General features: G+C 42.6%; 1 protein-coding gene across 4 annotated transcripts in view; it reads left to right on the top strand.

The window, feature by feature from the left end:
* DENND5B (DENN domain containing 5B) overlaps window positions 1-19,994 on the top strand; it is a gene marked incomplete at both ends in the record, with an annotated part of 105,966 nt that overhangs the window by 59,425 nt on the left and 26,547 nt on the right. For 3 of the 4 annotated variants that reach the window (XM_079549717.1, XM_079549716.1, XM_079549715.1), the window contains 4 exons: window positions 7,582-7,769; window positions 11,533-12,069; window positions 13,418-13,649; window positions 15,594-15,744. In XM_079549717.1, the coding sequence (XP_079405843.1) occupies window positions 7,582-7,769; window positions 11,533-12,069; window positions 13,418-13,649; window positions 15,594-15,744 (1,108 nt within the window). Of the gene's footprint in view, window positions 1-7,581; window positions 7,770-11,532; window positions 12,070-13,417; window positions 13,650-14,370; window positions 14,458-15,593; window positions 15,745-19,994 lie in introns of all 4 variants that reach the window. The other variant, XM_079549714.1, reaches the window with a different exon arrangement.

The raw sequence follows: 19,994 nt of genomic DNA, 5'->3' as shown, positions 1-19,994 counted from the left end.
TTTAAAACCATAGGACTTATAGTTGAAAAGGCTGTGCTTATGTATAGGTGTGTCCTAGAAAAAGGATGTCTGGAAGATCTTTCATATGAAGACGTGAGATTGTTTGAGCCAAATACATGAATGATGTGTTTGCCTGTTAGAGCATTTTAACACCAAATACTTATGCAGAAAATCTTTGTTCTCCACTATTCCTCATTTAAGTTGTCACACTCCACGCTAGTATTCATCAAAATGTATAGGAAACAATTGCAGAGCTAGTACTAAACAATTCACGTGGGAACAAAACATGCCTACGCTGTGATTGAGATCCACATGTGGGGCTTCAGCAGCACTATGGTCAAGGGAGACCCCAGTGCTTATTCCCCAGGAAAAGAGATGAGTAATGGGACCCAAAGAATCAATTATCCTCTTGACTTTCACCTTCAGAGAAAAATCAAAACTATTTTTCAACTTCAAGTTACTCGATTTTGCTAGAGAAATCATTCAGCCTGAAAAGTCAAACAATTTTTAAACATCTGCAAACAAGGTGAACTGCTAGTACAGGCCTGTTCTACAGCCTCACTTTTGTTAGTAATGAAGTGTAGGGGAAGATTGGCACTGTCCCTATTGCTGCACACACACAGTACATCACCAGCTGGGGCCACTGCCAGCTGGGCCATGCCAGGGGCTCCCCATGTCGCTGGGTACGTCATCACACATCGTGCTGCTGTATTCTCACCTTGGCACAGGCTTGTGCCACACTTTTGGAGGCTTAACTGTGCTAGTAGCAGAGCTGATTCAAGTTTTCCTTTGAATTAATTCTTAAGGTGCCTCTTAATCATAAACTAATTTATGCTGACCTGCTGTCTGTGACACAGATAAATGGTATAAATGGAAATGTATTGAAGTGGAAGTGATTTTTTCCATTAAGCTCTTGCTAGTGAGGGAAAAATTGGAGAAATTCAGTGAATACTGAGCTCAGGTTGTTTTCCCTTAGGCAGAGCTGACCCACAGTCTGAGGAGCTAATTCTTATTTTATGCAATTAGATTGCAGACTTGACTCAATCATCCTGTTTAAGAAAACATGTACTTTCAGATCTGCATAAATTGCTGCTCTTCTTTGATCACATAACTTGTATGCTGTGCCACCCCTCCCTGCCTGAGATGGAAGACAGTGATGCCCTGCAACTCTGCAGGCTACATGCTTGTGTCTCCAAGCTGCTCGTGTGCCCTGAAGGCAGTACAGCAATTCCTATGGCAAATAAATGTTACCTGAAGTGAACATACATTTCATATGAACATCTCCTGAAAGTCACCTGACATTACTTGTCGGCAATCACTGCTTCAGCGTACAAGTCAGACACAAGAGCTTATGAGTGGGAGTAAGACTGACTTTTCTACATGGGCAGGGACAAGGGAGAATGAGTGATAGGATAGGGGGGAACAGTTTTAAACTAAAAGGAGAGATTTAGATCAGATATTAGAAGGACATTTTTCTCTCAGAATGTGGTGAGGCCCTGGTACAGGCTGCCCAGAGAAGCTGTGGTGCTCCATCCCTGGAGTGTTCATTGGATGGGCTCTGGGCAGCCTGAGCTGCTGGATGGCAGCCCTGTCCAGGGGGTTGTGGCTGGGTGGGCTTTAAGGGCCCTTCCATCCTAAGCCATTCTATGAATCTATGATTCTGTGATTCTGTGATTTATGATATGGAAGCTTTCAGGGCACTTTGAGATCTGAGAGAGTTGTATGCATTGCTTCCAAGAATCTTTTCAGCTCTCATTTGAAAACCTTTGCTTTTATAAACAATTTTTCTCTCAGATGTGAATTCCAGATTTCCTTTTTCATCTGCAGAGTGCTTTATATAAAACAGCACAGATCTGAGGGGAGCAAGTCACCAGACAGGTCTCATGGTTGTTGGTGACTCACACACAGAGCTCAAAGCAAAACTGTAACCTTTATTTTCCAGTTTCTTCAATATACCTGACTCAGCTAATCCATACTTCATTACGAAAGTAGATGTTGAGCAGCAATTGCTTGTAATACTTTGACTGAAAAGGTAGCATGTGAAAAAGCTATTAGTCACAACGGTGTTTTAAAGCTGGATCAGGCATTTCCCATTGAAGAATTAGCTCTTATTCAGTAAGATTCATTGATTTGACATTGTTCTGCATGACATTGTGGTTTCCAAATCGGAGAAAAATAGATTTGATGGATGTACCACTCACTGGATAAGGAACTGGCTGGGTGGTCACACTCAGAGAGGGAGTTACAGTCAATGGCTAGGTGTCCAAGTGGAGATCAGTGATGAGAGGCGTTCCTCAGGGATCAGTGCTATGTCTGGTGTTTTTTTAGCATCTTTCTAGGCAACATGGACAGTGGGATCGAGTGCACCCTCAGCAAGTTTGCAGATAACACCAAGCTGAGTAGTGCAGTTGACATGCTAGAGGGAAGGGATGCTAACAAGAGGGACCTGAGGTGTGCCCATGCCAAATTCATGAAGTTCAACAAGACCAAGTGCAAGGTCTCCTGCATCTGGGTCAGGGCAATCCCAAGCACAGATACAGGCTGGGTAGAAAATGACGTGAGAGCAGTCCTTAAGAAAAGGATTTGGGAGTGTAGGTTGATGACAAATTCAAAATGAGCCCACAGTGCACATTTGCAGCTCAGAAGGCCAATTGTATCCCGGGTTGTAGCAAGAGAACTGTGGCCAGTGAGTTGAGGGAGGTGATTCTGTCCCTCTCCTGTGGTCTCATGAGACCCCATCTAGAATACCACACCCAATTCTGGGACCCCCAACACAAGAAGGACATCACGTTCTTGGATTGTGTCCAGAGGAGGGTCATGAAAATTATCAGAGGACTGAAACACCTCCCCTACGAGGACAGGCTGAGAGAGCTGGGCTCTTCAGCCTGGAGAAGAGAAGGCTCCAGGGAGACCTTATAGTGGTCTTCCAGTACCTGAAGGGGCGTATGGGAAACCTGGGGAGGGACTTCTTATAAGAGCAGGTAGCAACAGGACAAGGGGAGTTAGATTTAAAGTGGAAGAGGGTAGCTTTAGACTAGATATTAGGAAGAAATTCTTTACAGTGAGGGTGGTGAGACACTGGCACAGGTTGCCCAGAGAGGTTGTGGATGCCCTCCACCAGAAGCATTCAAGGCCAGACTGGATGGAGCTTTGAGCAGCCTGGTCTAGAGGGAGGTGTCCCTGCCTATAGCAGGGGGGTTGGAACTGGATGATCTTCAAGGTCCCTTCCAACCCAAACCATTCTATGATTCTATTATTTTTCCTCTTCTGCTCTTATTTACTGTTATTTTTTAAAACTTAGTTTTTAACAGTTGCTTCATTGTGATTTGTTCCTTTCCATAAGGCACTCTTTGGGCATGTGTTTAATCGTCTTCCAGGATACACACAAACACAGGGGTTTGCAAAGTGCAGTTATACTTGTGTGTTCAAAAAGCTGTAGAGCAAGGGAAGTGGCATCCAGCTAGCCCAGCTTTTCAAATACTTCCAAGTACTTGCAAATTGGATATAAAACAGAATGGTGAAAGGAGAAAAAAAGAGGAGGCATGGCCTATTTTTCAAGCACTGTAGTGGATTTAGAAGATCCAGGCTGAGACTTCAGCTCTGCTGTAGGCTTTGTGCTGTTTCTGGCAGGTTGCTGTAACATAGTTGGAGGACGGCTGTGTTGTTGTTTTGTCAGGAAGACAGATGTAACAGAGCTAAAATACCATTGTACTGATGACAGCAAGAATGCAGTTTCTGATTTGAATGGATGTGTGCATATGCTCTTGCATGTGTTTTAGTATCAAAAATTCTATGGTCAAGTGTTAGTTGAGAAAGTCCCCAGTGGAATTCTCTTCTGTTTGATTATAACTTAAGATTTTAACTAGTTTCGAAGGAATCACCTGAACAAGGGAAGACTCAGCTGTTTTGAGCAGGGTAACGCTGATGTCTCTTTCCCTTCTCAAAGGATATTTGTTTTGCTTTGCTGCAGCATGGGAAGGATTTTTAGATTTCAGACTTTCTTATGCAGCAGGAGAAGCAATTTTTATGTTGATCTTTTGAATTGCTGAGCATTGCAGAGTTTCCCCAATCTGTAAAATGAAAGGAGTGGAATCTCTTCTGGTTTGTTTTTTCAACCACTGCCTGTATGTGAACTGTAAGTTCTTTGGGACAGATATTTCTGCACGCACAGTGTCTGTTGTAATATCATTCTGCTTGGATGTTGGCCCTTATTATTATGAAGAATCAGCAAGTCCAAGTACTTGCCTAACCCTAACCCTCTATCAGAAACAAACATTATAGTGAGTTTTTGTTCAAATTCTGAAATCATTTCCAAACAAAACAGTGACCCATAATTACCTAGGAATCTTTCTGGGCTTGAAGCTTAAGCACTACACTGTGACTTGTGATCCCCATGAGTATTTTCACAACTTTACAACGCTGAAATGTGGCACACACGCAGCAGATCTGCTGAGCCGTGCTGGAGTGTGTCTGCACTGCAGTTTTTTCCCTTCACAGGGAAGTGAGATGCAGAGTTGGCCGAGAGCCCCCACTAGATGCTGCCAGAAGAAGGCATTGGATCCGGCTCTTTGAACTCAGCTCCGCTGCCCTCTTCTTCACACAGGAGGAAGGTTAAGTGTGAGAGACAGACCTGTGCCAAATCCTGCTAAGCGGCTGCTGAGAGGCAGTGGTTGCAATAGAACCCACAGGGGCCACTTGCTCTGGGATTATCCTCCTTGAGCAGTTTCTCTTGGAAGATATCCTCTTGTATAAATGAGAGATTTAGCTCTGAACGTGAAGAACTCGTAAGCACTGCACTTGCCGGTGTTGCATGTGTTGAATAAAGTGTCCCAGGAGGGCAGGGTGAGGGAAGCAGGTATAATCGGCGAAGGGAGAGAGAAAAAAAGCCATGGAAGGAAGAGAAGGAATTGATTTTACACACCTGAGGAAATTGCCTTGATTTGGCCCTGCCTCACCGAGTTTGTGACCTCTTGTTGATACCACCCAGACAGTTTTTCTCCTTTTCATACCTTTTCCAGATGTTTCCTGATGTCAGATGGGTGGATGGGAAACAGGGCCGTTTTGTGTGCTCTGCTCAACAAGCAGTCCTTTCTCCAAACCCACTTCCTGTGCTGCTGAGTACTATCTAACCTCCTGTTCTGGCTCAAGACTGGGTTAGGATCAGAGAACCATTTTCCTACCCAGTCTGTCATGCATCCATCAGAAGGCAAAGCCTGGCTTGCATTGGAGATTGCTATCGGCATCTGATACTGGCGGTGGCGTAGGATCAGGAGACCCTCCCACCTTGACACAAACGCACACCATCTGATTTTTTTCCCCACTTTCATTCTTCCCCTCCTTCCTTTTTTCTGCTACCCTTTTTCTGTCTTTGGTTTGGGAAAGTGGGTTAATCCCTCTGTTTCCAGGTTGCCTTCAGTACCTACACAAGCTTTCCTCAAATGCCTGTAGGTACAAGAATCTCAGTCAAAGAGGCAGGAAATCTTAAGTGTGTCTAATGTTTTCTGACTTGAACTTCCTTCTCTACAGTAGAAATTGCTGGATACCTAATTGCTTTTAATTGACAAGTTCTGCTACATGGTAACAATTAGCTTAATAATTTGGTCATCACCCACATTCCTCATAGCAAACTGTTTAAAAAAAAAAAAAAAAAAAACTCGTGCTTCTAAACTTAATAAATATTGTTAGTACCATCAAAAAATAAAAATAAAAAAATCACGAATTTCCAGAGCTGAATGCCCTTATTCAAAAAAATGCTTGCAACCCTGCTGTGAAGTCTGTCCTTTCTGACCACGTAGGTCTGAGCAGACCTTAAAATCATCTTGTGCCTATTAAGGCATGTTATTTTCTGTATTAATTTTGTTTTAACTTTAACAACTTTCAGTTATGGAATGTATACAAAATATCATCATTCCTGAGACATCAGCAGGTGTTGTAAGTTAATTTAGTACAAATGCTCCACAACAAGACCGCCAATAGACGTATATAATTACATACCATTTCAAAGGGAGAGATTCCTAAATTGCCATTCTGCAGCTGGGGGTGGTTTTGAGGTGTAACCTTGAGACTGACTTGTATGTATGAAAATGGTTTTGAAGGCTGAATGATTGGCTATTAGCAGGACAAGATGAAAAATGTTTTTGCCCTGCCAGCTGACCTGCAGATAGAGGCTGGTTTTCTGCAGAGAGGTGCTAGCAGGAAGGAGAAAGGATTATGCAATTTGTTGTTTTAATTTACATATTTATTCAAGTGCATCTTCCCAGCGACCTCCTAAAAGCAGAGCAGGGTCAGATAACAGCACTTCGGCTGACACTGATGGCTGCCAGGAAGTCAGGCTGGGTTGTTCAGGAATGGCAAGGCTGGGATCCTAACCACACAGCAGCAGGCAGTGGGGCTGTAGAAAAATAGGAACAACCATCTTTTTGTGATAGCACAGAGCAGTGTTCCTGCTTTTAGCCAGTGGTGATAAATGAGACGTGCTGCTTCTTTGTGATTATTTAATGCTTCTAAGGACGTAGGTGTACTTTTATGCTCTTAAAAATTTAGGGGGAGTTGTTAATGCAGAAGATACTGTAATACAGAGCAGAAGGAATCAGTTGGTTTCACAGTCTTTAACAGCTTACTGGACCCAAGTGTCTTTACCTATTTCTGGATGGCTCATTTGCAGTCTGAGTTTTGCCATAAGGATGGCCATCTCTTTAATACAGATGTGTGATTTATTCACTTATTTGTTTGTTTGTTTATTTAACTCACTATGTTCTCAATTCAGTTCTCTCATTTGTATTAATAAGTAGATAGTGGAATTACATCTTGCCAGCTGAATATTTGAAAAATAATCTGCTCTTATCCAAAAGCTGAAATATAAAATATTCTTGTGGCTTAGTTGGACCTAGTTAGATTTCAATTTGAAAGATAGCACACAGTGGGTTTATTTGCACCATGACACTACAAAGCAGTAACTACTAAATACAAATTTGGGAAAACAATACAATCCAAAGTGCTAGCTATATGGAATATGTTAAGAACTGAATTTCCCTTCATCTTCTCTTTGGATTTCTTTTTAAAGCAGTCCTTTTGTATACCTGGGGACCATCAGCTTCTGCTAGAATGTAAGCAGGGTGAGCCTCTCAGAAGTTGCACTCAGCCTTGGAAATAGCAGCGAGTGTAGCAGAAACAGGCTGGCAAGAGCAAGTGAGAAAACCTCACTGCAGTGTTTCCTTGAAGTTCTCTTCCTTTCTTCTCTTTTTTCCTTGTAAAATGCACTACTTTTATAGAATCAGAATATTATTAACCTGTGCTTTAGAGAGATTTTTTTGTATCTTTTTAATAAATGAATTTAATGATGGAATAGATCTAGATAAGATATGAATATTTATGTTCAGCAGTTTCTTCCCGAGGGTAATGAGTTTTGATGAATTAAGTAATGCTTTTGGCTTTTAAATACTTCAGTACCGTCTTATTTTCAAAAGATCATCTTACCATATAAATACGGTTTCTGTGTCGTCACTGCTGTCCTTGTAAACCAGATTCCAGAAGTAGAAGGCAGGAAGGTAATCCAATGTCTCTCTCTTTCCCCCTACCCAGATTACCAGCGCCTGATGACAGTTGCAGAGGGGATCACGACGCTGCTGTTCCCATTTCAGTGGCAGCACGTGTATGTTCCCATCCTTCCTGCCTCCCTCCTGCATTTTCTGGACGCTCCAGTTCCCTACCTGATGGGGCTGCAATCCAAGGAGGGAACCGACCGCTCCAAGCTTGAGCTGCCACAGGAGGTAGGTCTTTGCACTTGGGGTGCTGCTCAGAAGTACGTAACTGGTGTTTGTGTGAATCCCTGCTGGAAAATACCAGGCCCTGTGTTAAGAAGTGTCTCTGGTCTGTGAAGACTATTTCCATAGAAGCTCTAGTTTCCAACAGGAGAGAAATGGAGGGGAGAAATTCTCCACAGATCTTCATAGAATCATATAATTTCCCAAGTTGGAAGGGACCCATAAGAACCACCATGTCCAGATCCATATGGGACTACCCAAAATCAAGCCCTAAGTCTGACAGCAGTGTCCAAACGTTTCTTGAACTGCAGCAGCTTGAGGCCATGCCCACTGCCCCCACATGCCCACAGGACAGCCTGTTCCATGCTCACCACCCTCTGGTGCAGAAACTTTTCCTAACACCCAGCTGCCCCACTCCTGACACAGCTCCATGCTGTTCCCTTGTGTGCTTCTGAATTTAGCAGGTGCAGCTAATTATGGCTTCTGAATTCTTCTATTTCTTTCTGTGACAAGTTTCTCTACTTTCCCTACATCACTCACTTGACCATGTTTTGTTATTCTTTCTTTGTGTCACAGACCTATTGGCCCAGAGCTAAGGAGCATTTCATTTGAGATGGTCTTTATGAAAGTGATTCTCAGGTGCAATAGCTAGAAGCAGTGAAGGTTTTCCCTGTCAGCCTTTCAAAAAACGTGTCCTGCTTTGTGCCTGCAATTATACTGCCTTGTCCCACCCACATGTGAACCCACGCATTCCAGACTGGGTCAAGGTCTACTACCAGAGCAGTTTTCTGGCCTTGAGGAAACCAAAATTGCAATAATATTGTGCCTGCGACCCACATAGAAGCTCACTCCAACAATGGCTTTTTGGAATAAGATCTTCTCTACCACTTTTTCCCCAGAGAAAAAAAAAAAAGGCAAGGAGAGGTTGTCCTCTGACTGTCTGTGTTGAGGTCACTGGTGGTAAAGTGAAATGGAGATTTTCCTACATGGAATTTGACCACAATGTTCAAAACTGCTTCTTGTTTTAACTTGGCCGCTGATAATTCTCCACATTGCAAAATCTTTGGGATATTGCTAGCCTGTTCCATCTTCCAGATGGTGACTGCTTTAGGGGCCACCTCTTGAGCAAGCTGTATCTTTTAACTTGGGTTTCTTCTTAAAATGAGTGAGAATACTAAGAGTGACATTTTGCATGGCTGCAATGTCTCACATCTTCAGCACTGCAGCACCCAGACCTCTCCTGGAATCAGGAGCTTGCAGTGGTCACTCCTACTGAGCGGGCAGTGGGAGCATCAGCAAAGGAGTGTGTGCAAGAGGGTGAGCTTATGTGTGGAAGTTGATGGATTAACACAGGGCAAAGGTAATGTGGTTTTTAATTAAGGTTTATTTCAGGTGTTGGGTGGAGTTGACAGATTCTTATCTTAGGTGGCATGTAACAATACAAATCAGATCTTACCTCTTCGATGCAGTGGCCCGATTTATGAAATTCATACAGCCTCGGAAATGAAGCTGGTATCTAGCTATGCTTTTTAGTAAAACCATGTTAATGTTACGTAATTACTGTATTAAGTTATTAGTCATATGCTTTTAGTTAGCAGATTAAGCTGTCATTTTCCTTAAATTAAAATTTTAATGTGATAGGCTTGCAGTATCACCAGAATAACAAATTGAATATTTCCAGTGAGAGAACAGTAAGTGCAGGGCATGAAGAAGCACCCTGTGACAATATTTAATAATTGGGTAAAAAAGAACAGTCCAGCATTTATGGAAATCATAGGTCTAGTAAATGTGGGAGAAGAAAAGGAGACATATTGATTGGGGAAATCAAGGAATCTCAAATTCCTCTAGACAATTAAAAAATAATCCTTCAACATACAAGCCATGATGAAGCACTGTTTGCTTTAGCATTCCTTTATTCTTCAGGCTGGAGGCTGGCTTGTCAAGCTCTTGGTCTAAATATAAAACATTTGTATGTCAGAGATAAAAATTCTAACAACTGGCCATCGTGCTGTCTTAAGGTTACTAATCTCTCTGCATTAACTTTAATCATCAGATGTTTTTGAAGAGAGAAGTGACACCAATTCCCCAAGGGTTTTCTGAATCCGTGTCTCATTTTTCAAATTTTGTAAATGATATGCAGAGCTGAAATTAAAAAGCCTTTGAAATGAAATATTGATGTAGATAAGAAGGCAGTCCCTGAGCTGAGGAGCAGTAGCGACACATCCGCAACTCTTTAATGGCTGTGCAGTTAAGTAAAGCAAATTGTTTTGTATGAAGGAATGCTTTTCTTTGTACAGTCCTAATTTTGTATGAAAAACTAAGCTGACAGGACACATGCCAAATGAATCCTAATACCCCTTAAGTATTAATGCAAAGTGCTATGAATGTCACACACATCCCTGAAATATGCAAAATATTATAACCGTGTTTGCCGTGGAGTATATTGCCCTATTGAAAATTTTTTTAGAAAAGGGGGAAAACAAATCCTTTCCATTCACAAAATCTGCAGGTAATCCTGCAGGGTTTTGTGAGAAGCAGAGAGCAGGCAACGTGCCTTACAGAACCCAGAGGAGCCGAGGCAGCGGCTGAGTCAGACTAACACAGACCTGTTCCTGCTGCCCCGCCAGTGCCTGCAGCTGGGGTGAAACCCATCAGAGATCAGTTCCCTGGGAATCTGAGTCGCTTTAACATTTTACTCAGCATGGTGCACTCAGTGAATTTCGGATGTAAGCCACAGTTCAGAAGATCAGTTACAGATTTTCCTCCCGCTATTATTCCTAAGGGTGCTCTTGCAATGTAATTAATTTTTATGTAGGGTGCTTCCCTCCCCCCTGACTGCTTGAATCTGCTCTGCTAAATTCATGTCTCCACTTAGCTTTAATCTTATGGGCTGAGATCCATCTCCATGCACAGAAAAGCTGTCTGAGAGCATTCTGTTTATATCTCAGGCTGAGCAGTTTCCAAGATTAAAAGCTAGAAGCAGAGGGATGGGGGGAGTGGGGAAATAGGGTTTGGTCCCACTTGAACGGGGTGTAGTCAGGCATGATCTTTACCATGATTTTTTCACTCAGAGGGTGGTGACACACTGGAACAGGTTGCCCAAGGAGGTTGTGGATGCCCCATCCCTGGAGGCATTCAAGGCCAGGCTGGATGTGGCTCTGGGCAGCCTGGTCTGGGGGTTGGTGACCCTGCACATAGCAGGGGAGGTTGAAACTAGATGATCTTTGAGATTCTTTTCAACCCAGGCCATTCTATGATGCTATGATTCTGTGATCCCAAAGGATTTAAGGATTTGCGTGGGACCCTCTTGTGTATCGTCACTCCATCATCATCTTTCTCAGTTAAATCCTTGCTCCTCAGTAACTGCAGAGGTTCCTACAGAAGCTCCGGATAAAATGAACGCAGCCTCGGGATGCCATGGTTCACACAGCTTGTGGTTATACAAGCTGGGAAGTGGTGCTGCGCATCCCAACTGCTGCTACACCCCTCGCTGCGCTGGGAGGGGATGTGGAGGTTTTGCAATAGGAAGCTTAGGATCTGTGAATCCCGGGAGAATGAACCAAGGAGGCTTTACTCAAATATTAAATCACTCTCATCCACTTGGTCCTCAACCTTACTGAAGTCACTCTTAGTGATTTCAGACACACTAGGTCTCTCGCAAATATGTGCTGTTATCCTTTTGTCCGGACACATTCTGGGGAAACAGGGCTACTTAGAGAACCAAATTCAGTGCTGAATATCTATTTTGAAACCCTTCTTCATATTTCAGGCAAACTTGTGCTTCGTGGACATCGATAACCATTTCATCGAGCTGCCAGAGGAATTCCCCCAGTTTCCCAACAAGCTGGAGTTTATCCAGGAAATCTCCGAGGTCCTCCTTCAGTTTGGAATCCCTCCGGAGGGCAACCTGCACTGCAGTGACAGTGCCACCAAACTCAAGAACCTGGTCCTTAGTGACTTGGTGAACGACAAAAAGAATGGGAACATCCCTGGCAATGCCCTCAACATGTACGAGCTGCTGAAAGGCAACGAAACCATCGCCCGCCTGCAAGCTCTCGCCAAGAGGACAGGCGTGACAATGGAGAAGATGACCATCACAGCTCCCCTCGCAGAAAAAGAGAAGGATGTAAAGTTGCAGTGTGAGGAAATGGAGCTCAGGGACTACAAACTGAACGTGCAGCTCCGTGAGGTGTTTGCCAACCGCTTCACACAACTATTTGCAGACTACGAGGCATTCGTCATCCAGGCTGCCCCCGATCTGGAGTCGTGGCTGACCAACAGGGAACAAATGCAGAACTTCGACAAAGTAAAAATTGCTCTGTGTTTATTTTGACACCTGAAAGTGCTTTTGGGAGGTGTGGGACAATAGCCGTATTATGTATATGTAGCCTAGATACTCTTTAATCCTCCCTTCTTTGTCTGCCTCTTTGAGAGATTCATTTGCTTTGATTACACGGTACCAGGGCTGTCTGCCAAAGTAAATTGGTGTGGATCCACTGAGCCACTCAGAGCTGTCCTGGTGGGTTGCAGCCCTGCTGCTGCCTGGCTGATGGGGCTGTCCTGTGGGTTTTCTGAACAGCAGCAATGGAAAAGCGACTTTTTTTTTCCTTTTCCTTTGTTGATTGGAGAGGTACACACACAAGACAAATAGAGAATCCACTTTTCTATGTTTCTTGTTTCCTAAACAATAGGGCTTTCGGTTAACATGTAGTCCAGTTCTGCAGAAGGTTATCGTGTTATTATGTCAGTAGAGTACTGTTGTGGCTCCACTATAGTGTGTACATAAGAGTGAAAAAACAGGTGAGATCAGAAATGGGGAAATAAGTAGACTGTGGGTTAGCAAGAGGAATGAGAATTTTTTGCGAGCTTGCACAATTATTATTTCTAAATGATTTTTCAAAGTAAATAATGCTTTTAGCTATCAGCTTTTATAGATACAAGTCCTACTCTGAGGAGAACGTCAGAGGGATAAATGGTGAGGAATAGACTAAATATTGATTTCAGTCAACTTTTGACCACTTAAAAAAGAAAAAGAAAAGCTGCCGTATCTTTTCTTGGTGTTGTTTGTACTTAGGTGTTGAGCAGAGTGGCATTCAGAAGCAGGAGTTTGTTTATACAGGCTCTGCTAGTACTTGTACAATAAGGTGGGCTTTTAAGGCGAGAGTTTTCAAAACTCAGAGATTTAGGCAGATGCTCAATTTTATGGAATTTCAAGAATAATTCTCCCATTTAATTTCACAAAAGAACATGAGCTGAATTGCACTGAGCACCTCTACATACACATGGCACCTCTGTGAGCAAGCAGGTATGTGCAGACCAGAGGCACACACAGGTTGCCTATGGCTCATACCTGTAGGCAGTAGCCATCAGACTTCTTTGAAAAAGCCAGCAGCACAGGTATTCCTTCAGCAGCTCCATATTCCAATCGCTTGAGCTGTCCCAAAACTCCTTCTTCCTCACAGTAGTGACCAAAGGGGTGATGCATGAGACAAACACTTCTGTAGCTAGATTCCATCCTCTCTGAGGGGTGTTTCTGTGGTGGGGAAGCCTTGCTCAAGCCTCCCTGATGGCTGCTGCACCAGTTCACTGTAGGATAGCTCATCATGTCAAGGCAAGGCATGAGCGTGGCACTGATGCTCTGCTCTGTATTTCAGGCTTCCTTCCTCTCGGACCAACCTGAGCCTTACCTCCCATTCCTATCGCACTTCATTGAGACACAGATGTTTGCAACCTTCATAGACAACAAGATAATCTCCCAGTGGGAAGAAAAGGACCCTTTTCTGCGAGTTTTTGACTCTCGAATTGAGAAAATAAGGCTATATAATGTAAGGGCCCCTGCACTGCGGACATCCAATTATCAGAAGTGCAGCACTCTGAAGGAAGCAGGTATGTTCAGATGGTGAATAAAATATTCAGAAGTACAGTGTCAGCCACAAGCACATACAGGTCCTCAGTCATCTGAGTGCTCAAACTACCTGAGCAGCACTCCTCAATGTCATTATTTCCTTAGGCAAAATCTTCAGTGGGCTTTTACACACTAAAGACAGCAGAAGCCCCCATCTTTCCTTCAAGCCTCCTTGTGCATCTAATAATTCCAGCCAAGCCCCAGGAGGAAGCTTACTTCATCCCCTTCCAGGCAGCACGTCTGTCCATGGCAGGGCTTCCCTTTACTGCACAAGTGGGACCAGCGCCAGCCACACCAAGCCTTGGCACTTGAGACATTCACCTCATCTCCCCCTTTCCATAAAAAGGACAATTTTTGGCTTAGGCCATTTGACTAGAGCAGCAGGAGGTGTTGGGGACATAATTGTACATGGCACATTTGGTGGCTCCTGCAGTAGGGGTGCTGCTATACTCGCAGGACACATTTTTCAAATTATACTCCAATTGCGTACTGTGTGAGCATTTAATTTCCAAGTAATGCAGAAAAATTTTACTCTACAGTTCATTGGGGCACAAATTAATGAACCGAGGCAAGCGCATTTCTTTTGGTTTTTTTTTGTTCATTTTCTGATTTATTAAGAACATCTTACCCGTTACAAATGTGACAGAAATAAATCCTATCTCTGATTAACCCTTTCTCTTTAAAAACAATTCTAATTTGCAGGTTGCCTGTCTATTCGGCGTCTAGTTTTGGTAGATATTGTGGCACCGGAGCCTCATTTTCTGTCTCTTGAAATGCAGCAAGCTGATAGTAATGCCAGCTTTATTTCATATTTACCACTCAGGCACACATGAGCCCAGCATCAGCACTCGTTTGTTTAACCCACTGTTTTTGAAACCCCCCCAAACCCTCTGTCCCTCACTACCCAGTCCTTATCTCCAAAAGAAAACCATGCAGAGAGACTTTTCTTAGGAGGAGAAAAGCTCCTGAGTTTCTGATGATAATGTGTGTAAATCTTATGACAGTTTCTTCTCAGTCACAGTTGTATAAAATAGGAAATGAATTCTTTGTTGTTCTGGACAAATGGAAAATGGATTTAGCTTCCCCATCCTGCATTTATATTCACAGTCATGACATGCTGAAAGAATGGCTCTGCCCATTAATGGATGGGCTGAGAGAGCTGAATACTGAAGTTGTTAATTCACTGCTCTGATCTCCCCCACTCACCCCCTCTCCCCACTCTGTTAGAAGCTCATCTGACACAATGTTGAGAGGCTGATGGGCTGGGTTTGCATTCTGCCAGAGAGCTGAGGTGAAACCCTCAGGCCACATCATGACCAAACACTGCTGGCCTCAGAGGGGTTTCCATGGAGCCCTCTCTGCCCTTGTCAAAGCCTCTGGCCTGTCCAAATGTCTGCTCACCTCCCTTGCCCTGCTCACCCCTCAGGCCTTGCTAACTGTCCTGCTTTCTGAAGGCTTGTCATCAGTGCTGGCACCTCCTCTCTCAGGAGAAGGGTAGTTTCAGTGCCAGACGTTTGTTGAATTCCAGCATTGCCCCAGCATGTCTGTCTGAGGAAGCATTCCTCTGGCCAAGTGAAGTGCCCAGCCCTCACAGGGAGCTGCTCCTGTCCCATCGGGTCCCAGCTATCCATACAAAGAAGCAGTGTGGCCAAACACCAAGCTACAGGGAAGCTTGCACTGCCCTTGTCAGCAAATAATACATCCCATTCCCCAGATCTACCAGCTAACTTGTTTGTCTCAGCACCACTGGTATGCAGTATGAAAACTAAAATCCAAATAACACAGTAACACTTTTGTAAGCGACAGATTTCAAGGACTAAAACGAGTGTTTAACTTCTTAGAGACTTAACTCAAGATAAGAGCATGACTACTTCTGTTGTAGTAGCTGGATAACATGATTGTTGACATATGGGTGTAACTTGCAGCCCAGTCCATTGAGCAGCGGCTGATGAAGATCGATCACACGGCCATCCACCCGCATTTACTTGATATGAAGATTGGCCAAGGGAAATATGAACAAGGATTTTTCCCAAAGTTGCAATCAGATGTCTTAGCAACGGGACCTACCAATAACAAGTAAGCACCCTTCTTATTTTCTGAATTTGAAAGCAGGTTTCTATTCTGAAAGATCCACACCAATAGACAGCAGTCCGAATTCTGGTTGGTCTCTCAGTACTATTTTCTGTTTTAGTAGTAAACACCATGTCTTCTCATACATATTCTTAGTTCTATCATTGTCATAATAAATTTGTAATTAGTTTTCTGTTTTGCACTGAATAGGATAATTTGGAAACCCAATAAATAATTCAGTTTCTGAAAGAAATTTTGACATGCAGAATGAAAGTAGTGTCCACTCTGTTCCTTTCTTTTCCTTTATCTGTTATTATATGCCCCAAAGATTTTTACAGCTCTTTCAGTTTCCAGACTGGAATAACCTGGAAAAAATAACTCTGTGAGGATGGAGAGTATGAGGTTCTGCATCTGGGTTACCCTTCTGAATCCAGTGAGGTTCTGTACTGTGCTTTGATCAGAAGGTAGGGGATACCTATAGCTGTAGAATCAATCATATCATTATGTAGTTAATTTGACTAATGTAAAGTGAGAACCTGTAGCAACTAATGAACATGACTTTAATATAGATATAATGGAGAGTAAGTGCTTTATGTTACTTTCTTTTCCTTCCTCCAAAATCCAGGAGGGAGATTATTTCCCCTCCTACTTCAAAACTTGAATATTTGTGCATCAGTGATTACTACTTACAAAATGACAAGCTCAGGCCCTAACTTCCAGTTTTGTTGATACATCAAGATGGAGCACAGATAAATCCAAGAGCTCCTAAAATTATGATTGTTCAAATTTTGAAAGCTATCTCATTCCAGAAAATAGCATGCATATGCTGCTCTAAGCTCCTCTGTGAGGTGCCCACTTAGTTCTATTTATATACCTTTTGTGCCCCCCAGTGCTAGCTAATCCTATTTTAATAGCCTGTTATGCAAAAGACTTGCAAATGATAAATTAAGATATCCATGAGCACTGAATGTTTAAAGAATCGCAATTAGTTTTCGAGTTAACACCCACAAAAATTAAAGGATTCTTTGTTTGTAACCTAATTGCAAACCAAGAAAGAAGTTTACAGGTAACGTTCTTTAGAGAAATCAAAGATATCTTCAGCTTCTGGGAGATGCTGTGTTTAGCAGTCTGTCTTTTATCCGTATGCTAAGTTTCAGTTTTAGAGTATCAGCGACAGCATGAGCATTCCCAGCCTTCTCAAAGTCGTTTATATGTTCAGGCCCTGTCACAGTATCTCAGTGAATTTCTCATTGAATAATCATTAAACTAAAAACAGCTTTCTCGCACTTTCTGAGATGCTTCTGTTAGATTTGTGCTTACTCTAAAATGGGAGTTTAACTCCTTGAGTGGTAAGTTTGATGTAGGTAGCAGGTTCTGCTCTTCAAATTACAGCGTGTTTCAGAATTTGTAAATACCAAAATCCCATTACTTACTGCAAAGTGATGTCAAAGTGACAAATGCTTGGAGTTCCTCCAGTCATATATTGCCAAAAAGCTTTGTAATTGGAAAATCTCAAGACCATCTGTGTATATCTTTCAGCTTCCTGGCATTTTATGTGAGCAGCTGAGAGGACTCTCTCTCATTTAAGACATGTAATTCTGCTGAATTTACACCCATGGATAAAATAGATGGCCTTTTCCTGCTCTCTGCAAATACAGCGTCACTCTTTTGACCACAAAATCAAGTGAACTGTAGCCTTCCATTAATTTGAATATCCCAGTGTGTGCTTCTTGGGGATATGTCATATTTGCACACAGGACTCAGCCTTTGAGTATGGGTTTGGGGGAAGAGAACATTCCAGCTGTATCCCCATGCACTTCAGTTACAGTTAACGTGTGTGCTCATGATGTTACCTAGCTCTTCCCTTCCTGCATCCAGGCAGAGCACTGAAGGTACCTCTGTAACAGAGGTGCTGTTATATGTGTAATGTATTACATGTAAGTCAGGAATATAATGCACAGAACAAACATTTTTAGTGCCTTTAGTCCTAGGCCCTGTATGTGATCCCAGACAACCCGTTGCTTGGACAGGCAGAAACTTTGTTTGGAAGAGGAGGTGTTTGGCTCTTGCTTGTAGGCCATGGATAGCAGGGCTTGGGGACAGAGAGAGGGCTGGCAGTCATGTTGGATCGCTTCCACCTAAATGCAGCTGGGAACAAATATTGGTCACATTACCATTTAAAAGAGTTAAAACACTGAGGTCTGTCATAAAATGAAGTCTAATAGCGTTTCATCTGTCAGCCTGTGGCCATGCTCAGCAGTGTGATTTGCCCCACTTCTGTCATTGCCTCCTCTTCTGCCATGATGTCCTTTAGAAGACTGGATGGGGGGTAGACCTGTGCTCCTGTAGCCCTAACTAGCTTGCTAATCTGCTTGCTCACTTGCAGGTTGGCAGGGCAGCTCCTGTTGCATGAGCTACCATTCTGGCCAGCTCATTCAGACGGCAGGTGCCTGCTTGGTGTCATTAGGGATGCTGGGTACCTCTTTCCCTGGCTGGTTAGGAAATATCTTGCTCAGCTGAGTGGAAATCTCATTGACACTAACTCCAAATTCATTCTTACTGAAAAGAAATGAAAAATTAGCAAAAAAAGGCCCAGCAACCCTCCATATAATTGAAGAACAAGCTCCCAGAAATACAGTTTCTAACCATCTTTTTTTTATCAGAACTGATGGAACATGGAAAGACTTTAACTGCAGAATATGTAGATCTTAACTTTCATGAAAGGTGGGAACTATTGTATCCAAATATTCATTTAAATAAATATATTTTTCTAGACTTTTCTTCCTGACCATATTCCAAATGGTGTGAAAACACCCTGCAAGACATTTTGAGTGTCTTTGCATACCAACACTGAAGCCTAACAATTGGTCTCACACCAACTACAACCCCCCATAATATAACTCTGAAATAAGCTATGAAAGCACTCCATGGTGCAAAAAGATGTTATGCTTTATTGTCTCAGCTATACTTAACAGTGGGTGGTGCTGAATCAGCTTATCAGATGAGTATTTTCAGAAGTTCTTTCCTCAGAAATCTTTAGGTATTTACTGGTAAAGGATACCACACATCATCCCAGCCAGCAGCAATTAAGGAAAAAAACAAACAATGAAAAAAACAGAAAACAGAACTCGGTCGGTTTTCACATCGGGTATCAATGTCCAGCTTAGGGGGACTCACTGTGCACCCATTGCCTTTGATACATCCCCCACTACATGGGAAAACTTTCTAAATCTGCAGGCAGCATCTGCAGCTTCCTTTGGGTTCAGCAACATCCCGTCCACGATGCTGTGGCATCTTAAAGCAGCAACTTTTGACAAAGTCTTCCTAGAAAGCATCCTGGAAGGAAACAGGCTGCAATCATTTGGGCAATTTGTCTGCTAGCCTAGAAAAGAGCAGCATTTCCAGTGCTATCTTTCTCTTTTTTGAACATCAGCACCACAATATTGTGGTTTCTGTTTTCCCCTATTCCTTCCCTGCATGTGTTTTCTGCCAGGCTTTTAAAATTGGAGCTGGCACTCCACTGGCTGATACATTTGCAACGATTCAGGAAAGGAATTTGAATGACAAAAAGGCAAGCGGAGTAAACACTTCATGGTTTTTGATTAGCTAATTGTTAAATTATGGTGTATATGCTTACAGTGCAGAATTAGAACAATGAAGCAAGCTGTGTTTTCAATCTAATTGATTACATTGTAACTTAATTTGTACTAAGAAGCTTGATAAATGAGATTAAATATTGCAGAGGAAAACACTGACTGCATGTCAAACATGGGAGTATATTAGCATTCTGGCGATTTGTAGCAAATGCCCACAGAGAGCAACTGAAATGATTTTTTTCCTGAACTTATTTTTTCTTTCCTTCTTTCTTTTTTTCTTTCCTTTTTTTTTTCTTTGTTACAGTATTACAGAATATCTTAAATTATCTTTTTTATTTTTTGGCCTTCCTCTTCATTTTAGCTCATTTTTTCCAACTTCTTTATCCATGCCCTGTGCATTTTCCCTTTCTTGGCCACATCCCTCTTCTGAGTTCTTTCCCTTTGTTCTCTAGCATCCTGTGAACTTAGTGCTTTTATCTGTCCTCTGTGTCCCTTGTTACCTGCAGCAACCCTCAAAAGATGGTGCAACACAAGTCTTCAAGCAGAAATCCCTTTGGAGTTGGCCTCCTAACCTCAGGAATTACATATGTGATATATTATCCATAACGTAGATTTCATAATATATGATTGCTTTCTCCAAGTTTTTGTCCCTGTGCTGTG

This window comes from Tetrao urogallus, assembly GCF_951394365.1.
Source record: "Tetrao urogallus genome assembly, chromosome: 1".
NCBI lineage: Eukaryota > Metazoa > Chordata > Aves > Galliformes > Phasianidae > Tetrao > Tetrao urogallus.
This window is presented reverse-complemented; position numbering and strand designations above follow the sequence as displayed.